The sequence below is a fragment of the Sporothrix schenckii genome (genome assembly GCF_000961545.1).
Source record: "Sporothrix schenckii 1099-18 chromosome Unknown Cont45, whole genome shotgun sequence".
Classification (NCBI taxonomy): domain Eukaryota; kingdom Fungi; phylum Ascomycota; class Sordariomycetes; order Ophiostomatales; family Ophiostomataceae; genus Sporothrix; species Sporothrix schenckii.
The window spans coordinates 193,037-205,211 of NW_015971146.1; the positions used below are offsets into that span (position 1 = coordinate 193,037).

Consider the following 12,175-nt stretch of genomic DNA (forward strand, 5'->3'; position numbering starts at 1 on the left):
CTCTTGACTGGGTCTCCGGGACATGCTTGGCCTTCTGATTCTTTTCCATTCCCTTGTCCTTTGCGCTGCAGCTGCCGATGGTGCATTTGTCGGTACGAATTAAAGACGTGGCTTTGCTGTGCCGTTTCACGTTCTCTCAGACTCCCTCTGGCTCCCTTCCATACATTTCCACGCATCTTGCACGCTGTTCTGCCCTACTACTGTGGGCTTCCCTGCTGCGGTCGGGCTGATCCATCACCCACTTTGCGGCTCTTTGGTTTGTCTGCCAGCCTGGTATATTTTTCTTTGGGTCTTTGGGACCCATTTCTCATCTTGTCTTCTTAACAGTTGGGGGGTTCCTGTTACCCTTTCTTGCCCATTTGTCTCGACCATTTTCATCATATTTGTCGCATTTGTCGCATTCGTCGCATACGTTTCATTGTCGCTGCTCGATTCTCGTCTGCACTTATAACTCGGGTCATTGCAGCTCTCAGCCTAGAAACCGTCTTGGTCCCAGCTAGACACTTTCGCTTTCCTATCCTCGCAACGGCGGGCTTGTGCACCGGCAGTAACCTATGATTTCAGTTAATCACCAACCGAGGGAAACTCCCTTTTAAACGACTGGGTTCCGCAAACAAAATACGATTTGTACCTCACACCGATCCTGTCCCTCGCAACCATGTCGAGGGGGAGAACCTCATGGCCAGCATGGCTTGGCATATGGTTATTTGTCACCGATCTTGCGCCAGCAGCGTCTGCTTCCAATGTGGTCGAAAAGTTATGGGACACTGAGGTTGTGCGCCGGGTCGAAAAGATCCACGTTACGACGGAGTTGCAGTTCCGAATACGGGCCGCCGCGACGTCAACTTGTCCAACAAGCTATTCGCTCTGCCCAGGATCACTAAGTGGCGGGTGCTGTCCTACTGACTATGCCTGCGAAGTCAGCTCATGTGTGCAAACGGCTCTAGCTTTGACAGCCTCTGCATGCGGCCGTGCTGGGTACATGAACTGCGGCATTGAGGCTGCGGGCGGTTGTTGCCCCTCCGGTATGTCAACAATGCGCAAGCTTTCACGGAATGGGCTAGGAATTCTAACCCATGTTTTACCAGGCTACATCTGCGGCGTCAACGACTGCACGGCACCGACCGGCGTATCCAGCACCCAACAATGTCCAACAGGCTACTACCTCTGCCCGGCATCATACAATTTCGGATGTTGCGAGACTACCATGGGCTGTGCATTAAACGCGTGCTATGCGACGACCCCGGCGACATTTGTATTCACGGCTACCTTCACGACGTCCACGAGCGCAAATGGAAAGGCGGCTGTCACCACCGTCACCTCGACTACGGTCGAAATCCCAACAGCCCCGACCGACCTCCCGACCGATACAAACGTCTTCCTACCCAAATTCATTCCTGCTATACAAGCAAAAGCCTCAGAAGTGGCTGTCGCCGACAATGCAACAACCACGGACAATTCTTCGTCCGGCCTCACAGGTGCTCAGATTGGCGGCTTGGTTGGTGGCCTTGTTGGCCTCTTGCTCGTCGTCCTAGTGGCTGCCTTCTTTATTATCCGGAACCTTCGCAAGACCGCCGAGGCCGTGAAGAAGGCGGAACGAGGCAGCGGTTCTAGCTCAGCAGGCAGACGGGGTGGACGGCGCGGTGGTCCCAATCTGAGTGGTGGTGGCATCGACGCTGGTGGTGCCAGCGGCAGCGGCGAGAGTGGCACACGAAACTCCAAGCAAAGGATGGCGGCCCACCTTCCCACGCCGTCCGAGATAAATCAAATGGAGTACGATGATCTTCTGGAGAACCAAGCGGCCGAGACACACTTGGATGGCGGCAGGAACTCGGCGTTTAGTCAGCCACCCGGGATGAGCAACCTTTCCGGGTCGACCCCGCCGATGCCGGACAATACAGGTTTTCCAAAAGCCAGCCTAGACTTTTCGTCGCCGAATGCCGGCGTTGACAGGGAGCCTGTCACGGGCTATTTCGATATCCCAGGCCGCGTGCAGAACCGGCCCGGTCGGTATTCGATGAGCTCAGATCCCCGGACAAGCGTAGACTCTCAGGGCCAGCTGCCGCCGGCATTAGTATGGAGCCAGCAACGTCAGCAATATCACCGCCCACGCATCGTCAGTGATGCAAGCGAACGATCAGCGCGGGATAGTGTCGTCGTCGGCTCACCCCTACAGCCGGCAGAACTCGGCGTGGACGGCGGGTTCATCCCAGAGCTGCCCAGTGTTTTGCATTCACCAGAAGAAGACGCGGGTGCAGCGTCTCACTACCAAAATCAAGGCCAAATACCCCAGAGAGCGCGGCCTTTTAGCAACATCAGCGCCCTCAGCGGTATGGGTAACTTTGGCGCCGGCACACAGCTTCAGCAGCACCAACACCAGCAGCAGCAACAACCACTCATGTCGGGTCACCAGCGCAGTTGGAGCGACGACAGCAACAATGGCACGCCAAGTCACACGCCAGCTCATTCGCCCGGTCAGTCGCCAGGTCATACCCCGAGCCACAGCCGTGACCGCAGCAACATCTACCAGCAGGTGCATCACCAGTCAATACAGCATCCGCAACCATTCCAGCCACAGCCAACCCAAGCACCCAAACTCGATGTCGTCTCAGAGGCAGCCGAGCACATGCACGGCCATTATGGGCCGATCAACGCAGTAGCTGGCCAGACGCGGGCCGCTGCGGATGTCGAAATCGACATCAGTTCACCGGTGGCGCCGTAGTGTGTACATTTCCCGACTCTTTGTGTGGCACTGCTGTTTTGTTTGTTTTACGTTTACAATTTCTGCTATATTATATCAATGTATCGGTCTCAAAAACGAGTCAACATTTAGCGAGGCGTTATTATGGTTGGAGGATCCAACGAAGCTGACAAGCTCACACTTTATTACTACTATTATTCATCAGCGCTTGGCCATGTAACTCGGGTTACACTTTTGGTTTCCAATATTGAAAGGCATTTCATTATAACTGTTCTTTGACATTATCCATTGAAGCTATCCGTACAGTGCCTCTGAATTTGGCCGTCGCCTCTTCAGAATCTCTCCTTGAAGCATGTCGCACTATCATACAATCATTTCTCATCATTCAAGACTGCAAACCCAGCCGTGATTACTCGCGACCAGGGAACGCCAGCCCGCTGCCTGTACCGCGGCCACTGAGAGCCGAGTGGTCCGGATGCGGATTGGTGCCGGGGAAGTTGTTGTGCTCCTCAGCGATCATCGTGGTCGGGTCCACCGTGCCCACTCCAGCTCCGCCGACACCAGCACCGGTCATGCCAGCGTCCATGCCGGGACCACCGGGGATGGTTCCGCCGCGGTTATGGTGCAGGCCTTGCTCGTTGTGATTGTGGTGGTGGTCGTGCATGTGGTTGCCAACCGCCGCACCAGCGACGCCACCAACGGCAGCGCCCAAGCCCATCCCGGCCTTGGAATGATGGTTGCTGTTGTGGTCGCCGCCGTGGCCGTGGGTCGGGCCGATGTGGTGGCGCGTGTCAGTAAAGTTCGCGTCGTTGCGCGTCACGTTGCTGTCGCGGTTGCTGTAGTCCGCGGCACCGCTGGCAACGGCCGTATTGTTGTTCATATCGAGGTGCATCGGGTTGCCGGTGGTGCGGACCGAAGGATCTTGTGTGTTGAAGCGTGACGTCTCGACGGGTTTGGCGTCGGTAGTGGCCGAGTCGGGATGGCTTTTGTGGTTGAAGAGGCCCCTGTATGTGTTAGATGAGTGGATCACTCTGTCCTATACAGGAAGAGGTTTTTCTGTCCTTTTAGCGAACTTACATTGTACAGGATGTTTGGTTTTGTTTGATGTTTTAGTTTTGGAGTTTTTGGGACTTGGCGAGATGTGGTGATGTAGGACTGTATCCAAAGAATTAAACTAAGTGGGAAGATGTTTGGCATCTGACAAAAACAAAATCGAGTCGGTCAGTGTTTGTTTCTTACATCATTTTCTGCAAGGAAAGCAGGAAGCAAAGCACACGCCAAAGTCTTCACTATCCTGTGGATTGATAGATTACTCTGACGTAGCAGACGCGTCTGCACCAATTATACGTGACTTGTTTTGGCACGAGGCTGGCTAATGACGATGCTGTCTTTCAACAACAGAACTTCGGGCAACGTACATGGTAGGTTACCTCGTCTCCTCGTCACCAGGCACATATTGGCACGGAACAAAACCTGGGGAGGGCGGATTTCATGACCTCACTAACTAATGATGGGACAATTCTTCCTTGCATCACCAAACAGGATACAGGTCCACTTCGCTGTATCACAGCGTGGAATGACGTCGTCCAGTAAAATTCATGAGGGGTAGGCGAAAGAGTCCCACGAACGGGAGGGTCTGCTGGTTTACTCAACTTGTTTTTTCTTGCAACCAGGTGTCAAGTTTGTTTTACGTACCCCGCATGATAGACATGACTTTGGATGCAATGGATGTGCTCGTCGAATGAGGATAGTCGCAGCACTTCAACAACTGTAGCTCACAGGCACAAAATCAAGTTGAGCTTGACTACTTTTAGCCATCCTCATGGCGTAGAGCGGCATCGACGATCCCCACGTGGCTTGGGAATGCACTGAGGCACTGTCCATTCCATTTCTGCTTAGCTGCAACTAGGCTTCAATAGGGCAGAGGAAACATAAGCGACAGACATCAAGAGGACTGGCAAGCAGAAACGGCGGCCAGCTGTCGACTCTTATAAATATAGGAGTGGTTAAATTTAGATACGGAGCGAGAACAAGTAATGACACGTTAAGCATGTCGTTTACCGCCATCTCCATATCATACTTTTTTTCATTGTCGGGTTTGTCCGCTTAATCTCTTCTTCTTTCCTTTCTCCTTGACTCCCCTCTAGTCATGAAGCAACAGCAGAACTCCCTCAACGAAAGTCAATAAAGACATGCCGTAGAGACACAAATGCCGCTCAGCTGCATATACCACTCCGACGACACGCAAGCCTGGCGCCGAGAATCCCACCCACATCCCTCCCTTCATTCTCGTACCGGACTCCCGCTTTTGAACCGCCGTAGCACCTGTACTTGGTCCTGCCCATCGTTCCGAATCGCCTCTATTCCGCATTCCTACCTCCTGTTTTTGTGATTTGCATTTTCTTAGTGTTTTTGCGCAGGCAACAGATGAATCATGTTTCCCACTTTTCGATGTTTTTCAGCATCTCCTTCTTACAAGCCTTCAATAACCGCCTCTCCAACTGGATAAAAAAACGTGTGCCGAATGGCTGTGAAAGGGCATCCTGGGCAATGCCAGTAGCGTTGGTTGAAATGCCTGCGAAGTACAGAAGCTGCAGTTCGCAAATGCCAATATGTCCAGGCGGTTGGACAGAATAATGTGACTTTCAATAGTAACTCAGCAACGCCGGCCAAAATATTGTTGTGTCGATAACATTGCAGAAGAGGTGTCTTGTCTGTATTGCATGCCATCTTAGCAGGCGCATTGGGAAGTCCTTGAGAGTCCGCCCTCCAAGGCTTCAGACGACGGCGAGGTCAGGGTAACCAGCGGCCCAAATTTCGACGACGCGGATAATTCGCTTGTGGTCGTTCACTGGCCGTCTGTCCAATGCTACAGGGAGCGACACATGTTGTCCTGCCCCGCTGACTTGCTGCGTACTGGAGACTAAAAATCCATAAAGTTCTCAAGGAGATACGCGGACATCTAGTTGAAGCTAGTATGCGGTACCAACATCAAAAAAGCCAAAAAACTCGCCAGTTGGAGGCGAGATAAGTTTAAAAGAAAATAAAGGCCTCATTGGGTTGGATGCAACGCGCCTCATTTGGCTTCTTCCGGGACGTCGCCGGTCGGGCGATTCTGATGCGCAGCCGGTGGGCCATTGGTATGATTGACTTGGGGTTGAGACACGCCATTGTGATGGTAAGAATTATTGTGGATGTTGTGCCCTTGGTAATTCTTGCTCGAAAAGTGGCCGCTGCCGTTGCGATGGGGCGGCCCGTGCTGGTGTAAACCTTGAGGGCTGCTCCCATAATGCTGTGCGCCGGGGTTATTATATCCTCCTCGCATGGCTGGTTTTCCTGGCATGTTAGCAAGTGCATCTTTGCGTCCTTGTGTCGTCCCAGAAAGAGAGATAAGGAAGACAACAATCAAATAATCAAAAAAGCTTACCACCTTGTCCCTGGTGTTGGGGGTTAAAGGCAGGTTGCTGGTACTGTGTGTTGGGGCTCTGTCCGTACATTGGTTGTCCCTGTTGGGATCCTTGTTGGCCCATCATCGGCGCGACAGGCCGCCCGGGGCTGGGATATCCGTTGGATGCGCCCATTTGATGCGGTGGAGGTGCACCTCCAGCACCGCCAGCGCCAGGAGGTCCCATGAACTGGGCGCCACCAGGATACATGCCCATCTGCTGTTGACCACCCATCATAGCTCCCGGAACAGCAACGAAGTGCTGTGGAGGCATCATCGGCATCATCGGTCCAGACTGCGGTGGCATGAACCCTTGGGGATTGTTCGAGTAGTTCCGGAACTGGTTCATCTGGGGTCCGTTCTGCATGAATGGCATAGCCGGCTGGTTATAGCCCATCTGTGGGGTTGCATGCTGCGGGTACATCGGGGCCTGTGACATGCGCGGTGAAGCATACGACTGCGCCGAGTTCGATGCCATCATCCGATGGTCATCGCTCCCGTTAAACGACACTTGGGGGATGTGCCCGTGAGGTCCGCCACCACCGTGGATTGGCATCGGTGGCATGTGTTGGTTGGGGCGCGGGCCCATGTGGCCGCCGTGATGCTGCATGTGTGCCGGAAGCTGATGCTGGTGCGGCATTTGAGACATGTTATGTGGCACCACGTGTCCTTGGACGGGTGTCGCTCTGGAAGCCGCACTAAAGGCAACGCGCTCAAGGTACTCGGTGTACTTGAGATGCATTGTCGAGTCCTGCTTCTCGTCATCTTGAATCTGGCGCCAAAGAAGGGGAGTATCAAATGACGGGCGTAGGCCATTATTCTCGTCCCAGTTGCGTCCCGGCGGCGGCTTGATGGACCGAACCATGGTCAAGATGTCGCATTTGTCCGCACTCACGTTCTGAGTCTTACGGCGAATAAGGACGGTGCCAAGGACCCGAGGAGACGGGATGGTCGGCACTGATGTCGCCGTCGAAGACATCGGGATTGAATGGTCGGTTGTGATGGGGTTGATCGTTGAACGCGGGCTGGATCCCGCACTAGGGCCAGTCGGGTTGAACGACGCAGCAAAAGGACTCGGGCGGAACTCGTGCGTAGTAGGGTTCAGCTTCTGGGGTGTGTGTGCTCCGGACGGCTGCGCACTTAGGCGGCGGGAATAGTTGCTGTCAGCTGGGTTTGCAGGCCCAGTGGGCGGCATGCGGGCATCCCCAGAAGGGCCAAAATGAGAGGGGCCATGGTTGTTCAAGTTCTTGTTGTACCGGTTCTGGTTTTGTTCAGAATTTCTAATCCGCTCGGCCAAGTGGCCAGTGTTGTGACCTTGCGACATATGTTGCGGACCAGAGCGATCGCCGCGATAGGGCTGCGACTGCGGGCGGAAGTTCTGCTGCATGTATCCACCCCGCGAGTTGGGGTGGCGGTTTGACATGCTGTGCGAAGAGTGGGGAGGACCCTGTGGGCGACCACTGTTGTTGACAGGCGGCCGAGCATTGTCTGCAGCAGAAGCACCGCCAGCAGCCGCACCTGGGCCGGACGGAGGCACGAGGTTGGGCGTGGTTGAGGTATTGGTGGTAGCGTTCGACGCATTGTTAGAGGCTGTCGACGCCGCGGCAGAGGCTGCAGAGCTCGAGGGAGCGGCTGGGGGCTTGGAGGAACCGGCAGACGAAGCTGAACCGCGCTGGCCATCAGCAGATTCTGTCTTGGACTTTGCAAGCTGTTCGGCGTTCTGTAGCGCCTTCTCCTGGATCTGGCGTTGCTTCTCGGGATCCTTGGCAATAATGGAGATGAGATCGTTAGGCACGGGGGTCGACAACTTGAAGCTATCTGCGAATCTTCTCAGTTCCTGGAGCTTAACCTGAGCATCGGCCTTGATCTTGTTGTGCCGAGCCTTCTCTGCGTGCTGACGCTGCTGCGAAGCAAAGTCCTTGAAATCTTTCAGAAGAGCACTCTCGACATTGTCAGCAACGTTGGGAGGCGCGGGGCTGTTCACAGCCGAAGTCGAGGGCGCGAACGCGGAAGCCTTGGCACTAGGAGAAAGCGATGTACGATTCGGTGTCGCAGTAGCACGCAGCGAAGAAGTTCCAGATGAAATTGCTGGTGTCGACGGCTTGCTGTTGGGCTTTGAGGTCGTTGCAGACTTGGTTTGCTCGGATGTGTTGTCTGCGACCTTGGGAGCAGTCTGCTGCTTTCCATCGGCGACCTTATCAGCAGCCTTCGGCTCGGGCGTCTTTGACTGTTGCGGCAACGCTACGGCAGGGGGTGCCGGACGCGGTGCATTAGCTGTGGATGCCTTGTTCTCTTCGCCCTTGGGGGCAGCTGGCGGCGGCGGCGGTTGCTGCTGCTGCTGCTGCTGCTTCCGCGAAGAGCCACCCTTGATCTGCGATGAGATGATGGCCGGATCGACTGGCGCGCCAACCACAGTCGAGTGGGCTGTCGGGGCACGACGTGCGGGAGGCGTGTACTTGGCCTCTCCCCGTGCAGACGCCGACAGAGGGGGGAAGTCTTGCTGTCTGCGTACACCACTGTATTTGTCTTCCTCATCACCGTCACCTTGGCCTTCACCGGCAACAAAATCCATGACACGCTCTTCAGCCACGTGAGCAGTAGTTGCCGACGATCCCTCGATTTCGCGGGCGGCACGCTCTGCGACGGCTAGGCGCTCCGAGTACTGGGGATGGCTGCGATCAATGGCCGTTGTGTAGTAGTTCTCGTTGTAGTCCGTCTTCAGGCCAAAGAGGCGCTCGTTCGCGGCAAACTGGTCCCACTTTCCACCTGCGTTTGAGGAACTCTCGAGGGCACCATCTAGGGCTGCAGGGCTATCGGCAACCCACCGAGTCAGGTTGCGTTCGGCTCCTGCGCGGTTGTTTGAGATGGCTGTGTCCGTCCGAAATCCCGATCGCGCACCTAATAAAAGCAGCGAACCTGGTTAGTCGTCGAAGGGGAAAATTCACTACCGCCCTCTAGAAGAACGGAGTCAAACGGTACTCACCATTGGGTGTTCTAACGGGTCCACCACTGGGGCCACCTCCTGGGCCATCTTTGCGCTGGGGAGGCATGCTGGACGAGTCGCGTTTGTAGCTGCTGTTGGTATCTCCGGACGTTTCGGTGGAACCAAAGCACAGTGGTCCTGGCGATTGATCAAACCTAGACAAGCATGCCGTCAGCCTTTGCTGGGGACTCGTGCCCAATGGCCCATTGCGATTAGGCTGGCCTGAAAATGAAAATAAAACAAAACAATTACCTCAAATAAGAGGCTCTTGGTCGCAGAGAGCTTTTCTCAACGGAAGATGAGTCAAGTCAAAACCAGAGTCGTGACGAAAAGAGAAGCGTCGTTTCTCGAGAAACTGTAAAGTCCAACCGGTCGCGAGAGCAACGCGGTGCTCTAAACAGTCAAGGAGGAATGTCGAGACGGTATCGATCCCCGTGATCAGGAGATCCGTCGCCGCAAGAAAGGAGCTCAAAAGAAAAGAGCACCGGTGAAATACAAAAAGTAAATCTCCGGGGAGAACGATATCGAGAGAAAGACGTGAAGGAAAGGGTGTCAATTGCAACAATGAACAGGTTCCGCCAAGTCAGAGCAGATGCAATTAGCTTAATATTCGGGCGAAGAGAGCGTCTCGATGGATATGTCCATGTTCGAAACCCAGAGCACGTGGTGGTAAAACCGACGAGAAGCTTCCCTGCAAGCAACAATGCGCGAAAGAGAAGAATCTAGCGCCAAGGACGACAAGGGTAAATGAACGGAAAGTCGCACGGTACGCTTTTGGAGGGTCCAGAGCTGTCCGGTGCAGACGAATGCGAAAGATGTCGACGGGGGGCGGACAAGGTGTGGCTGGGGCGTGATTTGACCAGATGCAGGAAGTCGAGGCCGAAAAGCGTCGTCGGGATAGACGCTAGGGGAGGGAGGAGCGTATGCGCCGAGACAGGAGAGCGATGTCTGCGAGGGGGTCGAGGAATAGATGGAGTCGACGGCGAGAAAGCGGATTGGCGACGATGGGCGAAGACGAGGAGGGAGGAAGAGGTCGAGGCCAGGGAAAAGACAAGAAAGAACGGGAGGCTCGGGCTTTAATGTCGTGCTGCGAACTGCAGTTGCTGCCACTGAGGCGAATCAGTCGAGCTGGAGAACAAGGAGAAGACGGCGAAGAGGCAGCCGAAGGAGGAAAGAAGTAAGAACCAAACAAACCGCGACGATGAAAAGGGAAAAGAGGACGAGGAGGGAAAAGGGGAGGTGGTGAGAAATGAGGTCCTGGCAAGGTGGAGTGTGTGTTTTCGTTATATTTTATTTTTATTTTGTCGACACAGAGGGAAGGAAAAAAGGTGGAGGGAAAACTAGCCGTTTGGAGTGGACAGACAGCGCACACAGGGGGAGGTACAGAACGACGAGGGCGATGGCGCCTGACGACTCACAAGGGACAAAGTAAAAGAAAGGAAGGGGCAGTCGACTGGGGGTGAGTTAAGGGTGGGTCCACAGCGAAGGAAAGAGCAAAATATGGGAAGGGGAGAGCAGTGCAAAAAACTTTTTGGGAGCCGACCGGGAAAGAGAGTCTCGTGTCTCACCAAGGAAAAAAGTGGGGCTTTCGAACAACAAGCAGAGCAACGGGACAGAGGAGGAGGAGCATCACCATTCAACATACAAAATGCGCTACAGTCGCAACAGATAGAAGGTGCAACCAGCATTGAAAACGAGGAAAGTGCACTACAAAAGCCTACAACGGAAAGACCTGTACCTGCCCGCAGGGAAGCTATTCGCTATGCAACGAACACAAACGCAGGTGCGACCAACCGTTGTCCTGGGATTTGGCGCGGGCCACGGATCGTTGTTTCTCCATCTGGCTCTTTCCCGATTCCAATTTCACCGGGCAGCATTTTGTAGGTCCTTGTTTCTTTTGCTACTTCCCCTGCATCTACACTCGCTTCTCGGTCGTTCCTGCTGTTAGTAGTACCGCATCAACAGGGACGAGCAAGACAAAAGGCAGTCACTTGCAAAACGCGGGGCTCGTCGAACGGTTAGTCGGTCGGTTGAGCTCTGCTTGTGTGAAGAGCTATCCAAGACCACTGAAACCCGGTACAAGATGGCCAAAAAAGGGTTGGAGCCCAACGGGCTGTGCACACAAAGAAGTGAAGGAAATGTACAGCGTACGAGGCAATGCAGGTACAAGTCAATCAACAGTGTACGGAGATGTATTTTCTATACGGCGTACGGAGTACCGTCGTCCCTCCTACCTCCCTTTGTTCGTCGTCCCGCGTGGTATTTTGGGTTGGAAGGTGCGATCAAAACGCGGAGAAGCAGAATTCGGGGTCCTCCGGCAGGGCAAGAGCTGTGTGGTTATCGTTTATCTGGGGCACGGCAGCAATTAGCAGGAAATCCAGATTCGAGAGGAGCGACCCCGAGTTGCCCACCAATCTGGAAGGAGCTACACAGTAACCAGACACGACGACAAAAGCCTGGATGAGGGAAGAAGTGCCTATCCAAGATCTGGCCCAAGCCGTAGGAGTGCATTGTTTTTGCACTTTGCTCGCCTCGTACCAAATAGCTACGGCATCGCTTTTCGATAGGCGCACAATGTTTGTGCACATTCACTCCATGTTCGCTCATGGCCGAAAAGCTGTGGCTGTTCACGCGTATGGCCTTCCGCCTTCCGTGGCCCGCCTCCCGTCTCCCGTCCTCCGCCTACCAGTGGCATATTCATTTCGCCACGGACAGCCTCACCGGCACCTATTCGGAACATGGACACAGGACTTTGCTGCGCACCGGTCTCTCATTGTGCTGCTGCCTGTTGAGTCTCAGGTATATGTTGTGTCTGGCGATCCCACTCTGTCGTTGAGGAAATTGCAGGGCTGCGATGTACCCGTCGCAAATCCATGTCAAAATCACCCAAACGGTCGAGAAAAGGCTAGCACACACAGACGCCAAAGCCCCCCTGGCATTCGCCCTGAAAGTGCTTGCAGCTAGTGGGTGTGTTGGTGAGCCTCAACGCGACAGGGCGCGCTCGCTGGGCACGAAGGCTGCCTGGGTCCACTTGTTTGAGTTTGTT

The 12,175-nt window shown here is 54.5% G+C and overlaps 4 protein-coding genes across 4 annotated transcripts; 1 reads left to right on the top strand and 3 right to left on the bottom strand.

Annotated features, from left to right (window-relative positions):
- Window positions 1-658: 658 nt before the first annotated feature.
- SPSK_00242 (uncharacterized protein) lies at window positions 659-2,722 on the top strand (the record flags this gene model as incomplete). Its single annotated transcript, XM_016727219.1, has 2 exons — window positions 659-1,025; window positions 1,089-2,722. The coding sequence occupies 2 exons, from the start codon at window positions 659-661 to the stop codon at window positions 2,720-2,722; spliced, it is 2,001 nt and encodes a 666-aa protein (XP_016586619.1).
- Window positions 2,723-3,110: 388 nt separating this feature from the next.
- On the bottom strand, window positions 3,111-3,945 carry SPSK_00316 (uncharacterized protein; the record flags this gene model as incomplete). Its single annotated transcript, XM_016727290.1, has 2 exons — window positions 3,111-3,705; window positions 3,941-3,945. The coding sequence occupies 2 exons, from the start codon at window positions 3,943-3,945 to the stop codon at window positions 3,111-3,113; spliced, it is 600 nt and encodes a 199-aa protein (XP_016586620.1).
- Window positions 3,946-5,777: 1,832 nt separating this feature from the next.
- On the bottom strand, window positions 5,778-6,044 carry SPSK_00355 (uncharacterized protein; the record flags this gene model as incomplete). Its single annotated transcript, XM_016727328.1, has 1 exon — window positions 5,778-6,044. The coding sequence occupies one exon, from the start codon at window positions 6,042-6,044 to the stop codon at window positions 5,778-5,780; it is 267 nt and encodes an 88-aa protein (XP_016586621.1).
- A 70-nt stretch (window positions 6,045-6,114) lies between these two features.
- SPSK_00221 (pab1-binding protein) lies at window positions 6,115-9,196 on the bottom strand (the record flags this gene model as incomplete). The annotated part of the gene is made up of 2 exons (XM_016727199.1): window positions 6,115-9,044; window positions 9,130-9,196. The coding sequence occupies 2 exons, from the start codon at window positions 9,194-9,196 to the stop codon at window positions 6,115-6,117; spliced, it is 2,997 nt and encodes a 998-aa protein (XP_016586622.1).
- Between the last annotated feature and the right edge of the window lie 2,979 nt (window positions 9,197-12,175).